Below are 15,794 nucleotides of genomic sequence, written 5' to 3'. Positions count from 1 at the left end.
TATATATATATATATATATATATATACATATACACAGCTGCAGTAGGGAGTCTTAGAAGAAATAGAGTTTATTGGTAGAACATTTTGATGACTAAGGGACAAAAATTCCCTGTCCCTGATAAAGTGGAGTGGGGAGGGGCACATGGCAAGCAATAGATAGACAAATCAGAACACATTCATGTCAGAAAGATGCCTCAAGCCCCTGGTAAATGAAAATTCTTATTCTAAATCTTACCATCTAATAATAACCAATTTTAGATCAGCATTAATATTATACTAGACCACCTAGAATGTAAATTTATAGTACTTTATTCAGACAATATAAATGGAATAAGATGTAATCAGTAATTATGCAAGTTCATCCAGAAGGCAGCTAGAAAATGCTATTTCCTTCACCGAGCAGTGAAAATTAAAAACCACAGGAGTGTCAGGAACAAGATGTCTCAGACTTGCCAGAAATTAACAGAAAGATATGTTTATCTCCAGCGGATGTGACAAATTTTGAAGTCATTTCAGCCTTAGTACAACTCTGCTGAGGGCTGATTTTTCCCTTCAAACTCAAACTAGTTTTATAATTCTTCTATGTGCTATCTGATAAAGAACTATGTCAGTATTTCTGCTTTTACTGGAAACCTGGTCCCTGCGGTCAGGGTCTGTTCCACAAGAGTTTCCTCTCCAGCCAACGTGATGGTCTGGTTGATTAAGTCACCGAGTCAGCTTTCACCAGTGTTTCTAATAGGAAACAGCATTATGTTATAGTTTCCAGGAAAAGTACCATCTGTGCCTCCTGCCAGTCTCTGCAACTGGCACCAAAAGATCTCTGGGGAATGTTTCTGTGCTGCCAAATTTCAGCAGAGTTCTCTGCCACAAGCCCTGAGCATGGGTGAAGCTGACAAACAGCAGGGGAAGATAAGAGCTGCTGTTTCCACCCTGCCAGCTCACCGGGCCAACTCATTTACACAGTAATTCCAGCACAGTCCGTGCACCTTTGACACTCTCTTCCTGGAATGAATTCAGTCAGCAAAGCCCAGAATTGCCATAATTTGAATTAATTTTGATTGGCGAGAATCTGCCTTCTTTCCTGGAGTGATGCTGATTTACATGAACCAGAAGTACAAACATTCCTTACCTGGAACCTGGGCAATTCCAAAATGCTGGAAATGCAGAGATCCAGGCACCTGCTATCTTGTAAGGTGCAAATGACTTGTTTGCACTTATTAAAGACATCACCTAAACAAGGAATTTTATCATAAAACTGTCTTTTAGATTATCTCAAATATTAAAAAGGCCTCAGCAGAAGTTTCTACGATATGATGATCTTTACATAAAAAAACAGGAACAAGTAAGTTTCATTAATTTTTTCCCCCAAACCAGTCTTAACTGACCTGTTGCTCTACAGTTTAAGTGGCTGTAGGTACTGGGGCAAAACTCCTTATATTTAAACACTGATGACTGCAAGTTAGGAAAAATTTATTAAAGAAATCACCCACTGAGTCTATTAAGTTCCTGAAGTCAGAATAAATGAATGAAATATTTTCATTAAAAACAGTGGGATAAAGTGTCTGCTAAATCCCAGCTGCTCTGAACATCAACATCACAACAGCAAAGGTGCCTTCTGAAGGTGTCTGCAACCCTTGTTAAATCTACTGAGTTGTAATACTTCATACGAAAATAATCTGCAACTTACATTGTTTTAAACTGAAGTAAATTATTTGCTTGTGTGCTCTCCCAGAAACTGACATTTTCTGTATTTTTTAATTAATTCTTTAGGTTTCTGTGGCTCACCAGTTACAAGCACACTGAAAATTCTCACAAAGGTTAATTTTTTTTTTTAGAAGTTTGCTTTCAGTGAAGCAGTTAAAAGAATTAATACCTATACATAACAGCTTTCAGTGATCTTGACACTGAATGCTATTTAAGGTTGCTGCTACATAGTTTTAAAGTGGGATAGCTACATCAAAATCAGCTTCCAAGTGCTCTGAAACCATGGGGCAGAACTGCAGCAGTGCTAACTGGCTGTTCAGCACTCTGAATGGCGCCATCTACTCTGCTGATGCTTAAAAGCTGTCACTTCTTGTATTCCAACTGGTCAACTTTATAAAATCCAGAACTGGAAGTACCTTACGTAAGCTGATTTTCTAATACTACATTCATTCTAATTATTCCTGCTATTTAATACACCGTAAGTTCCTGGAAGTTAATGTGAATACTAGGAAAATGACTCAGGTTTTGTTTTGCATATAACTTAATCTTTTTTAAAAGCATTATTTAGTGGGTATTAAAGCATCTCCAAATTGTATCTCATGTCAGGATCCCTGGCAGCAAAGGCCTGTAGGTAGATGAAACAGGTAATCACTGTGTATATTCATTCTGCCTGATGAAATCCTCACCTTTAGAACCGCCCAAAAGTAAGGTGTTTCACTTTTTGCAGTGATGAAATCTTTAAGTATTAAAAGCCGCACTGTTCACTCTGTAGTGAATTCTTTCTCGCTGCACAGAAACATTAAAAAAGAAACGATATGTCATGTTTTCCATATAGAAACTGTTACAGAATTCAGTGATAAAGCTAAGTCAGGAAGGGGTGGAGCAGCACCATCAGTGCCACTCATCCATGCTGGGACAGGGCGAGCTTAACAAAACAAGGCTGAGTTTATGGAGTTAACCCGTGCAGAGCCCCTGGTGCAGCTGTTCCCCAGCAGCTGCCAGGAGGGCACAGCCACTGGCAGCCCAGCTCCCACAGAGGCTGCACTGCAAAGAAATGAACAGCACAGAAAGGCAGGGTTTATCTGGAGAGGCAGATGTGCCTGGCAGATAGCATCTGTGTCTGAACAAGGGACTCCTTCCACACAAATCTTTAGGGGCTGCAGTGCTGGGCTGTCTCCTCTCCACAGAACTTCTGCCCCATGGTAGTTGGTTATTACAACCTTCCAGAGCACCATGACACTGCCACTCTCCAGCAGATCTAAAGGGCTCTTAAACACACCATTTAGCAGTTTTGATCCTTGTTTCCAGAGTAGCTGATCTTTTTTGTCTTCCTTTATTGGAGTAAATTGTCTCATAAGCTTTAAGCTGCTTAGAAATTGAGAGGGAGAAAGAGAAACTAAAGCAAATACAATTATTAATTTCTGATGGATACACACGTTGTTCTGAGCAGCCTCTATGAACTCTAAAAACAGAAGAAACAGTTCTAACCTATTAGAGAATATACACATCCTAAAAAAATGTTGCCATACCCTAAAATCCAGTTTTCCTCCTTCCAAGCAAAAAGCCCATCTGAACTCATTTCTTGATGCTTAGTTTCCCATGGCAGCAATTTGCAGGCTTACTTTTGATATGGCCTTATATGAACTCAGATTCCCAAGGAGCTGAACAATCTAAACAGAAATCAAATGTGCAGCTGACATTGCTAACAATACATTAATAATTTTACATATTATTTATACATTTAGTAATAACAATGATAAATAACAACAACAAAAGGTCAAAACAGGAGGGAAAAAGCATCTATTTAGCAGGTTGCCAAGAGGCCAGGGCAGTAAGCCGATTATCATGGCACAAGTGGGATCTGAATCACCAGGTAGCTGCTAAGCAAATGATTCACCACAAATATGGTGCTGCTTACAGAATGAGAGGATAAACAAATGAGACAGGGATTGCCAACATCTGTGGAACAATAACAAAGGTCACCCACCCACAGGAAGGAACTCTGAAGATAACATATATTCAGAATTTCTGGAAAAGCAGAGTGAGCAACCTCAAAAGGCGACCAATGCAAAATGCAAAGATCAATTTCAGGAACATGGGTATCTCTGTACTCGTGCCACATGAAACAGAAACACACCCTTACAGTTCTTGAGAATGTAATCTTTATTGCTGATTCAAAATACCAAAGAACAGCCTGAGATATCCCACAGGAAAGTCACAAAGTAGAAGTGAAAGTGTGTCATGCTTGGAAGCCCTGTCATCATTTGGATGTGATACTGTGTGTGTGTCATATGAACAAATAATGATGGGAGATGCAATGTTAATTGTAAGGGAGTCATCAGGGAGAGATAAAGAGGAAAACACTGGCCAAGCAGATAGGAAACTCAAGGAGTATTTTAAGAAATCAGGAGTATTTTAAGAAATCAGGAAATGTACATAAGAATTTATGCATGGACAGAAGAAATGTTAAAGGAAGAACATTGGTTCAAGGGAAGGCAATTGCCTATAGAGCTGGAAATGGGTTCACAGCACTTAAATTGTGCAGAATCAAGTGGGAGTAGGCAGGAGTTGGGTTTATTTTAATTATTAATTATTGTTATGCTGCTACTAAAGCAAATTATTTAGCAAAGGGAAAAGGTTTAGATAACCAAAACCTGAGCCTAATGAAAGGTGAAATCACCACGACCAGAAGGTTGGGTGACTGCTCTTCCAGGAGCTGACTTGCCATGAGTGGCAAACCCCTTGTTCCCTCTCTTTCAACTGACCTACTCTTGCTTTTTGATTTGTACTTTTTAAAATATCCAACATAGGCTTATTACATTCAATGCTACTTTGTATCAGTCGTCCCTGTTGTTTGATCGTGCCTTCTTTCACCTTACATTGCACTGAATTAACCACATTATAAATGGAACCAGTATCAATTATGAACTTCCCCTGCCAAACTGGTCAATGGTTGCACCACAAAGACATAAATGACAGGGTTGGAAGGGGCCTGTTTTTCAGCCCAGCCCCCAGTATCAAGCAGGATTTTCTTCTCCACTCATGTTAAAAGCATTTTATCTGAGCTGTATCATTACATTATGTACAGCAGCAACTCAGCAACCGCATGAGGGAAGTATCCGACAAAACCTACTTGCTTGCACTGCTGCATTTTTCCCCCCTCACATCTAACCTGAGCTATTTAGTTTTATTTTTCTGTATATCCAGCCTAGAAGTCATTTGCTAATCCCTATGGTATGTATATAAGCTAGTAAGCCTAAAGAAATGTCATGTTACCCAGCCTGAGAGGGAACAGCAATGTGACACTTCACTCTCCAGCACTTGAGAATTCAGTGTGTTCCCCTTGATGTACAGCTAATTGTAGGTTTCTAATTTTCCAAAAATATTGATTATCCATTATTTATAGTTTTAAGAACTAATCCATAAGTAATATTCAGCTTGTCCCTTTCAAAAAGCACCTTTCAAGCCCTGATGAGGAGTTGACAGTCTACTAAGTCATGGTTTGTATACACATACAGCACTTCTGGCCATGATTTTTAGTTTGCTCAGTCTAGATCTGAAGCAAATGTGTGCTGCCCAGCAAAGCTCTGTGTAGGGCCCAGCCTTCCCCTAGGCAGCACCAGGTTTCAGTCTGTAGGATTTGAGATCCTGTGGGAACTCAAGTGGACGTGACAAAAGTACAAGTGTTTGGCATGTTTAGAGACTTACCTTGTTGGCAACAGCTTTATTAGCTATGGATTTTACCAGCTATTAGTTTATAATGATACCACAGCTTGTGAAAACACACTGAGAGGTCAGAAAAACCAGGTAAGAGCTACGTCACAGACAGATGATAATAGAGCAAGTAGGAAAACCATGTGCTGTATAAACAGAAAAATCTGCAGAGAAAAGAGACAGTGCTGCAGCTGGATGAAGGGTTGGTTTTTAAGTCAAATAAAATAATCCGAGCGTAGAATGGTCACGCTTCTAACTCTTACCCAACCTGCTCTGCAACTTAGTGCTGCATTATGAATGGAAATGCCTGAAAAAGCCTGACTGCAGCTATGGACTCTATAATACAACTGAGCAGAACTTCATTTTTTTCTCATTATTTAGAGTTCATTTTATGGCTCTTTTCTAAAATAATCTTTGCCACCAAGTGCTGTCAACTTCTTGTGCTGTGTTGCAAGAAGTTTTTTCTCAAGTACTTCACGGACATTGTTATCAAAATAAAACCGCCTTCAGCTTTAATGGAGTGTAAGGGAACTGGCTTTTGGCCAAGTATGAGCACTCTAAAAGTGCTTCTACATGAATACCTTTCCTACTTTGCTGTTTCCCTGGTGAATTTAGGATGATTAAAGTCCTTCTAAAGTTCTGAAGCACCAAAAATGTGATGCCACCGTTTGTAACATGGAGTTATCCACAGTGCACACACAATTGTCTGTGGACTATCTATCAAACAGGAACAGGGGAATCTTCTGCTTTTGGAAGCTGCAGTGATTTTACAATATTTGTAATGAACATGTAAATACAAGCTGTGGTCAGACAGAGTAACTCAAGACAAACGGGATGACGTTTTTAGACTTCACAGAACACTCGGAGTTGGAAGGGACCCACAAGGATCTAGTCCAAATAAATGGCCCATATGGAGATCAAACCACAACATTGGTGTTAGCATTGTGCTCTAAACAACTGAGCTAATCTCAGATTTAGTGTTTTTCCGGTATTTATTTCATTATTTTTCCAATATGGGATGCTACATTGGTGTTTATTTGCTATGGAATAAAGCGTCATAATTTCTAAATATAAGACAAATTATTTTGAAAAAGGCAGCTCTCTGTTTTGCTTGGTGGTATCAGTTGGAAACATACTTCAAAGGTAGTCCCTTTTCATTAGTCTGAGGCGTTTCCATATAAACAACAGAACAACCACAGGAAAAAATTCATTATGGGATAAATTATCAATCTGCAGTTCAAAAGCTCTTTCAAGAAGTGATCCATTTTAAAGTTGTGGAAAATATAAACATTCTCATCCATTAACTGCAAGTGACATGCAAATATCCTTGAGATTAATCAACTTTTTTTTAAAGTAAACAGAAGGGAACTCAAAACACCACACAAAATTAGGATTATGTTGTAACATCTTTTTACAACATCGAAACAATCTCCAAATTCAAAGTAAATGCTCAGAAACTTTTCTTCCTACCTTGTTTTAAAAGCTGGCTTATGTTTGCCAGCACCACAAGCACCTGTGCACTTTGTAGTAAGGGAATTTTTAAATACTGATTGTTCAGGATATATGGCCTATGAAAATGAAACCTCAAAGCTACATATTCTCATCCCGAGTTCAAAATAAAACCCACGCTCTTGAGTGAAGGCTGTTGACAGCACTTGCAGGGAATGGCACGGGCTCTGCAGCAGCCCTGCAGAACCCCAGCACCGATGACAAAACCATAACAAACCTGCACGCCCATGGATTTTAAGCAGTAAATCCGAAACCCAGGGGACTACAAAGCGAGCTGAATCCAACAGCTCCGAGCACAACCTCTCACTTCTTGAAACTGGCTGTAAACAGGGGAAGGGAGGGGCCAGGCGCCTGCCAAGCCAAGCAGAAACTTGTGAGTAACTTAGAGAGGCAAAACAAGTGCAGCGCAGGCAGCGGCTCCCATTGCGGAGCCGGGCGCTCGCCGGGCCAGCACCATGACCCCCGGGAGAGCCACGCCGGGGCCTGCCGGCCGCCTCGGTGCCTCGGCAGGGCGGCTCGGGGCAGCGGCACACGGGAATTAAAGGTGAGAGGCTGCGGAGCGCGGCGGGCGGGACGCGCCGTGCCGCTGCCCGGCAGGCGGGGGCTGCGCGATCCCGGGCTGAGAACGGAGGATCCGGGCAGCGCCGGGGCCGCCGGAGCCGGGGCACCGTAAACAAGAGGCTGCTGCAGCCTGCACTTATGCAACAGAGGCGAGCTGGGGCTGCGGGGCTGGGGCCAGCGCGGGCCGGGCGAGCCGCGCTGCTGAGCGCTCACTCGGAGGAGAGAGCCGGGCACGGCTCAGCCGCCCTGGGGACGGCAAAAGGCACGGCGGGCAGGGAATGCTGAGCCTCCCACGGCGGGCAGGGAATGCTGAGCCTCCCACGGCGGGCAGGGAATGCTGAGCCTCCCACGGCGGGCAGGGAATGCGGAGCGGGGCCTGCACCGCACAGAGAACAGGTTCAGTGCCTTCAGCATGCAGCACGGGAGATTGCGGCTTCAGCCGCAGAAATGCCTCCCTCACCTGGGAACTTGAAAGTCATCAAGAAGATTTTTTTTTTTTTTCCGAGGAAATATTTTAATTTTGGGGTTTGTTTTTGCTCATTTCAGAGGTGAATATTGTCACTTTCCTAAGATTACCGTTTAACAGAATGAATCGCCTGCCATTTCTATCATTAAAACAGAATTGTCGTGTTTAACCGCACTTGGAGGACATAAAGAAAGAATAAGGGTAATGACTAAAACCATTTGTGAAACCAGACATCCCCCTGCTCTGTAAATACAAAGCCTAGTAGCAAAGACTGTTGATCTTCTGAGACAATATACAGGCAAGTTATTCAGTGGCTGATGTAATTCAGTCTGGAGTAATCAAAGCTACATGCTTAAGGATAAACCTACATAATGGAATTACGTGATTGTATCCATGCCTGTGCTTAGTCACCTCTGCACTCACCAGAATGCATATATTTGCAATATCTAGTTACAGTCTGCTGCTTGGCTTGAATCGAGTCATAACAGTTCAATGAGATGTAGTTTTGGTTCCCTTCAATTGCGAAAAAAACAGCTTTTCTTTTTCTTTCTTAAAATCCTAAACCAAACAGATGCTTCCTGAAAACAAATGGAGTTGTTCTCAGTGCTCGAAAATAGAATGAGGATAGAAAAACAACATAAAGATATGATGTGGTCCACTCAACACAACAGTATAGCTGAAGAAGTGATGTGAGAAAATGAACCAAAAAAAGTCAAATACTCCCTTAAAGGTGAAAACAGCCTTTGAAAACAATAGAACTTCTGGTGCAGCCACAGAAGCCACTTCTCTGAGGAAATCCAGCATGGGACAGTGGAATCAAAATTTGTTTGCCCAGCTAAAATTACTGTATTTTTAGTCTGATTTTTGGCTCAGCTTATGTTATTTAGAAGAAAAATGCACACAAAACAACTGCAGTGAGAAATAAAACATGGAAGTTGACAGAATTTTGGGACAAATTTTGTACTATGGCTGAAGAGTCAAAGGATTAGCACCAGGGAGATGCAGTCACGTACCCGTATGCTCACAGACCCCACACGGTATAATTTAGCCATCTGGTTCATGGAGTACAGCATGTTGTCTAGTAGCATTCATTTTCATTGCACAATGTTTATTGTGGATTGATTAAATCTTGCTCTCCCTCTGGAAAGAATCCAGATACAAAGTGCACTTACACCTTGCTATAGGTGCTGACAGAGGAGCACACAAAACCACGGGAGTGTGTGACAGGCAGAGTACGTGACATGGGCAGTCACCTGCTGCAGCAGCTCTGCACTGCCCCTGAGAAGGGCTGCCATCCACAACAGCCACGGTGTTAAGGCTCTGCCTGTTTTGAGTTGTACTTCAGAGATTATTTCTCATTCCTGCATTTTGGAAAGCGACTTTACACAACGGCTTTGAAGTTCACTTGGTTTCAGTTAAAATGCTATCTCTGCTGACGATAAAGCAAAGATGGCTGGGCCACAACTGCTGATAGTAGCATACTTTTTAAAGAATTCGAGCTATTTTGAGAGGAAATGATAGCTGATTCTGGCCTATTGGAAAGTCAGGCTGCCCTGATATTAGGTTCCCTGGACTACAGAGGTCCATTGTTTTTTTTTGAAATGAAATGGTTGTAAGGTTGGAAGTCTGAATACAAACTGACCTATTTAAAAAAAAAAAAAAAAAAACAACAAAACCCACAACAAAACCAACCCCCCCTTACACCTCATTTCCCAGTAACCTCTAGTCTTTGTCCATTTTATCAGTGATCCAATACACATCCACCATAGAGCCTTGGATATGCCTCCCAAGAAACTTTTTTTTTAAGGTAAAGCTTATTTAAGATGTTAGGAGATCTCTATTTCCCATCATACTGTGAAGATTTGTGCTTCAGTTTATATCCTTCCACTCTTCAGTAGTTACCCTTATGTATCTTCAGTATTTTCAGTCGCCCTTATGTATCTTCAGTAGTTACCCTTATGTATTTTTAGCTATATACAAGATACCGTTTGACAATTTTTAAAGTATTCATATATACATCAGTACTTAATGATAGTTTACAATTTACTTCTGTTGAGTGTCCTTTATCAACTAATTTGCCACTAGTTTCATTTAAATCAAAACTGCAGAACATCTATCAGTCTAATGAAATTTTGAACAACTGTTTACTTTCTTCTAGACTAACACCAGTTATGTGATGTGTATAATCTTGAAGTTCAAAATGTTTTCTTCACAGTACTTTCCATTTAATTTCCAATGTAATATTTTAGCAACACTTTCATTATTTCTCTCTCTACAGAAAAGCTGGTAACCAGCAAAGAAGACACAAAAGCTAAAATCACTATGTGGAGCTGTGAAGCCTTAATCAACAGTACTGAGAACAGTGAGGACCAGCATCTCTGCCATGACTTCGACCTTGTGCTTTCCATCTTTTCCCTTCTCTACCTCATTATATGTTTCCCAATTGGCCTTTGTTACAATGGCCTGCTGGTCCTAGTTAACCTCTACAACAAAGCTACTATGACTATGCCAGATGTTTACTTTGTCAACATTGCCATTGCCGGCCTCATCATCAACACTCTGGCACCAATGTACCTGCTGGGTCTTGCCAATACAAAATGGGCCATCTGGAATTCCAGCAATGAAGTTTATATTACCTTCCTTATTTTATTCAACGTCTCCTCCTTAGTTACCATGTACTCTACCACGCTGCTCAGTCTGGACTACTACATCGAACGTGCCCTGCCCAGGACTTACATGTCCAGTGTGTACAACACCAAACACGTCTGCGGGTTCATCTGGGGCGGGGCCATGCTCACAAGCTTTTCATCTCTCCTGTTCTACGTCTGCAACCACGTGTCCACCAAAATAATCGAGTGTTCCAAGATGCAGAACCAGGAAGCGGCAGATGCCATCATGGTGTTCATCGGGTACGTTGTTCCCGCCGTCGCCGTTCTCTACGCGCTGACGCTGATCCTGCGGATACGCAAGGAGGCCACGCCACTGGATCAGGACACTGGGCGCTTGGATCCATCAGTGCACAGGCTTCTGATTGCCACAGTCTGCACACAGTTCACCCTGTGGACGCCCTATTACATTATTCTCTTGGTAAGCACGTTTACTAACCTACGAGGAAGAATTCCAGATGTAAATTCCATTCAAATATTACACTTCGCTACGATTTTGTCAAAATTCCTGGCTTTCTCCAGCAGCTTTGTCATGCCTCTGCTCTACAGATACATTAACAAAAACTTTCCCAACAAATTACGACGTTTGCTTAAAAAGATACACTGTGGGAACCAGGGGTGTTCTCACGAACGCACAGTGGTCCAGCAGGTCATGACATAGGTGTGACACAACCCCTGGTGCTCAGTGCTGGGACTGTGACGCTGCTGTGGTGGCACTCAGAGACGTGTGAGAGTCCCAGCCAAGAGGCTGGAAGGAGCTTCTATTGCAGTTGAATGCAACAGTCTTAATTTTCCAGTAGTTGTTTGCTGAAGTGGTGTGAGGCTCTGGCCTGTGTGCTGCATTACCTGTGACATCGGATACCTTCATGCACTGAACTGCTGACAGAGGATAATCTCTGTTTTCATGGCTCTGATCTTCCTGTCTGAAGAAATCGCTAAGCAGTTTATTGAAGTCTTGACTGAAGACACAGCACCTTGTATCTTGTATAGAAAAAGGTATTACCTTGTTTTCTGTACAAAGAAGTGATAGTGCTATCCTTGATGAAGTAAATAGCATTTTTCAATGAAGATTATATAGTTGATCTTTACTGAAGATCATATTACCCAATTATACATGTCCAAATAGTAAATGTTAATTATAAATTAAATTATTTAATTTCTTTCTCCATCACTGATTCCCCTCTAAAAGGAGCCTAATTTACTTTTTCCAGAAATTGTTTTCTCACACAAACTAACCTGTTTTAACATTTATGGCAAACTGATTTTTCTTTTAGCTACAACAAATAACAAAAACATGTTTTAATTTTCCAGTACTTTGTTTGTATCCTAAAACATTTCAGGAATTCAGAAATATTTATTAACTAATTCTGACGGAACTCAGAGATGTTTGTTCCACATACTAAAATGAAGGACACAGTGGTTTACAAAGTTAAAACAGAATTTAACTAGCAAAGATTGTCTAGCTAAGTGTTATGGTCCACATATGTTCATGTAACAAGAGTAATTATCTTAAAAAATAAATATGTTTATGATTAACATTTTGTATTTTCAAGGGATATGTTTGCAACAAATAAATTAATCTCCCTTTAATCTAAGACATCACTGGAGGTTTGGAAACCATAAAAAATTCCTTAGGAATTCCATAGGAATTCCAGTCAGCATCAGCTCTTTGCTGACCTCTCAAAAAAGCCTTCCATTGGGATTCTTGGATACATAGTAAAGAATTTTACTGATTATATGAAATACATGAGAAACACAGACATGCTGCAGGAAGCACATAAACAGCTACAACAAGATACAGAACACTGACCCAAAAACTACCTGTTCCTGTGCTACTGTTGCATTAATGACAGGAGGGGACAGGAGGGGGTGCAAGTGGAGCTGATATTCTCCCACTGGTGTGGAGCCCCAAGACATTTTTGTCACTTGATACATGCTACAGCATCATTTTATTGCTTAATCTGTGACAGCACAACTCAAATTCCACATGACATCATTACAAAAATGTGACTTTTCAAGCTTCTGGTATAGAAAAAAAAATATGGAGCAAGACCAGAACTGAACCTTTCCCATTGCTTAGAGCACAATCTTGTCTGACAACTGGTCCTAGTCTGTCAGCAGAGACACATACTGAAGTTCTATGTGAAAAGAAATTTCTGAGGAACAGACCTTTTAAATCTTTTTCCATCAAGAAATTTCTTCCCTTAGTCATCTTTGCTTATCATCTTTATATGCAACCAACTCCAACTTATCAACATCTTGGGGGAAGACTTTCCATTAATCTTTACTTTTTTTAAGAGCTTTTCATATTTTATTGAATACTTTTAACCCTTAAAGCCTACAGAGTAAATAATCTATTTCTGTAGTGTTTTCAGTTTTAGCCTGTTGATGAAAACCATGTTAAGGACTGAAGCTGTTCCTTATTGCTGTGTCCAACTCACTCATTTAGTGTCTCTCTGCTGACATACATCATACTGGCTGCTTTCTTGGTTTTGCCCACCTTGAGAGATTTTCTATGAATTTCTACACATCTTGAGCACTCAAGCTCACTTCCACACAGAAGTGCTTAAGAACAAAATCTTTCCTTGCAACTGTCAAGCAAACAGACTCCTTCTTCCCATCTGAGGAAAATTAGGTTTCTTAATGCACCACATGAAATCTCTCACGTAGAATCTGTTAAAGAAATTCTGTGCCATTATGCAGGAGGAGTTCCAGCAGGGAGGAACTGGCTTATCTGGTATGAATAGAGGCTTTCAGAACTGGGACACTGCCAGAACAGTGCAGCTGAGCAGGCAACTTTAAGTGCAATTTCAACTTCCATGTTGCTTCCTTACTTCCATTTCCTCCTTATCTTAAGACATCTTATTCTCTGTCTCTAAAAGAACTGCTGCCTTTATTTCTGTTCCTTTCTCTCAGTGTTAAATTCTCAGTTTCAGATCGTGGCCCTTGTGTCATTTCTCTTTATCGTTTTTCACTTCTCTGCACAATTTATTTAACTTTCATTTCTCTCCCATCCCTGCTTGTCTTGCACACCTGGTACCATTCAATACTCATGTTTACTTCATCACACTGACTCCTTATGATGCTCCAAACCTTACTCAGTGATTCAACATTACAAATTTATGTAGTAAAATGGAAGCTGCTATTTAAGAGATGTAGAAAGACAGATTTTTATGGAACTTACCTGTGGGGTATCCAATCTGATTTTTTCCTAATCTTTTTTACTGCAACAGAGCTACGGATGTTTGTCTGTATCCTTGATAAACACTAAATGTGATGGCAATCATAGATACAAAAACGTGGATAATTTAATGAACAAGACTGCTATCCACTCAACCTCTTAGAAATGTTAATTTGATTTATTAGTTGCCACAAAGAAACTGTGCTGTGGATCTGCCTTGCTGCTGTTCTCCTAAGGGAATTCTGAACTTAATTGGAGCATCCCAAAAGAGAGAGCTTTGCGGTATTTATTATATAAAGAACAGTAGAGGAGCAAGTGCAGTAAAATACTTAAGGAAATACAAGGTATCATAAATTAGGAAGAACTTTTATGGACAAATGTTTAATACACAAAGGTCTTGAGAATGGGGCCTTTCTATTTCAAATACCTGAAGGTTTCTGGTGACTGTAAATAGGGGCTTAACTATTACGCATTTAAATAGATATGAATAAAAATACTGTATATATGCAAGATAAAAATCAGCCTACTGATGTAAAAAGAATCTGCAAAGAGTTTATTAAATTATTTCTAAAAGTGTGTCATTTAAATGTAAACCTCTGAACAGGAAGGTGTACTGTATTCTTCTGTATGTATATAATGTGTACCAGAAAGTAAGCACTAGTTAAGTGCCATTATTAACAGTGTTATTTTCTCACAAAATTAAACTTAATATTTGAATTGATTTATGGCTTACAGCCCTCTTGCTGAACCACTAATTAAGTCAAATCAATGAACTAACAAAAATGTCATGCTCTGCTTCTATCTGAGTTATTAACACAGTTGGCTCAAGACAGGTCCTTGTTGACCAACTTAGTAGAGGTCCTAGTTTCAAAAGTTTACATTTCAGAATCAAATTTTGTTGGTCTCTGAAGATTTAATTTCAGTTAATGAAAGAAGGTGATCATCCACTAGAAAATTCCTGGTTCTATTACAACGAAGAGATGTGGACTCCAATTCATTTTAAAATACTACAGAAATGGACTGTCTGGAAAGCTTCATAAAGGAAGTATGGACTCATAATACATTCTCAATAAAAATGTTCAAGTGTACATGGTCAATAAAATGTGTGATTTTTTTTTATTCGCTTTCTTGATAAAAACCTGTTGTAGACAAAGTTAAACCTATGTGGCTTCACTGAATCAAAGCATAACAAATTGCACTACTTGCATGTGAAATTTCCAGCCCTTAATTTGACATTATTAAAATCTCATTTTTCATCAGCATGAAGTTGGCTGGGAATGAAAGGTAAAAGGCACATACCCCGCCTGACTTTTTTCAGAATAAAGAATCCTGCAATTAATGAGGCAGAGTAACAGTGCACCTGGAGATCAATGCAAACATTGGCCACATCCTGACAACTTCCTTTCCTTTGTGCTGCCACAATCAGCTTCCTGCAGAAATTCACTTGGTTCTCAGAACAACATAATAAAATAACCCACACCTCTGGCATCCCAAAGAAAACACAGCTTTTAAGAGTCTAAGATACCTTGTAACACATTCATTGCAGTAACCACTGCACATAGCCAAAAGATTACTCCCCATGGATCAGTTCATTTACCCCACATATATGAAAATACTTTCTTGGCTGTGCTTTCAAAATTATTCACTTATTGCCTTTTGGTGTTCTGTGAAGTGTGGGAAGATAGTAGTAACAGCAAACTCTGTTTAAAATAATATCTCTTTTTTAAAAATCCTCAGTCCAAGGCACTTTTAAGTTTTAAGTCTCAGTTATGAACAAATGAAAATGGCAACTGTCCGAGTGGAAGTTGCAATATTCCACCATTTAATCAAAGCCTAGTCCCTGACAGGATGCCCTTAGTTCCACACAGTGCTTTAAAGGGTGTTTTCTTGAAGAAGACAGCCAGCATCTCTAAACAAGTGCAGAGCAGTGATTTCTGATCCTTCATTCCACAGAGCTTTTGGACACAACCAACAAAAAGGCTGTTTCTCAGCT

General features: G+C 40.2%; 1 protein-coding gene across 2 annotated transcripts in view; it reads left to right on the top strand.

The window, feature by feature from the left end:
- Positions 1–14,889, top strand: part of GPR146 (G protein-coupled receptor 146) — a 49,283-nt gene extending 34,394 nt beyond the window's left edge. Inside the window, exons 1-2 of one of the 2 annotated variants that reach the window (XM_041462462.1) lie at positions 7,298–7,471; positions 10,233–14,889. In XM_041462462.1, the coding sequence (XP_041318396.1) occupies positions 10,277–11,281 (1,005 nt within the window). In that variant the 5' untranslated portion in view covers positions 7,298–7,471; positions 10,233–10,276 and the 3' untranslated portion in view covers positions 11,282–14,889. Of the gene's footprint in view, positions 1–7,297; positions 7,472–10,232 lie in introns of those variants that run through there. The other variant, XM_041462463.1, reaches the window with a different exon arrangement.
- Positions 14,890–15,794: the final 905 nt, after the last annotated feature.

Source organism: Pyrgilauda ruficollis, unplaced genomic scaffold (assembly GCF_017590135.1).
Source record: "Pyrgilauda ruficollis isolate IOZ18807 unplaced genomic scaffold, ASM1759013v1 scaffold16, whole genome shotgun sequence".
NCBI lineage: Eukaryota > Metazoa > Chordata > Aves > Passeriformes > Passeridae > Pyrgilauda > Pyrgilauda ruficollis.
The sequence above is the reverse complement of the archived record's forward strand: the minus strand, read 5'-3'. Positions and strand labels throughout refer to the sequence as shown.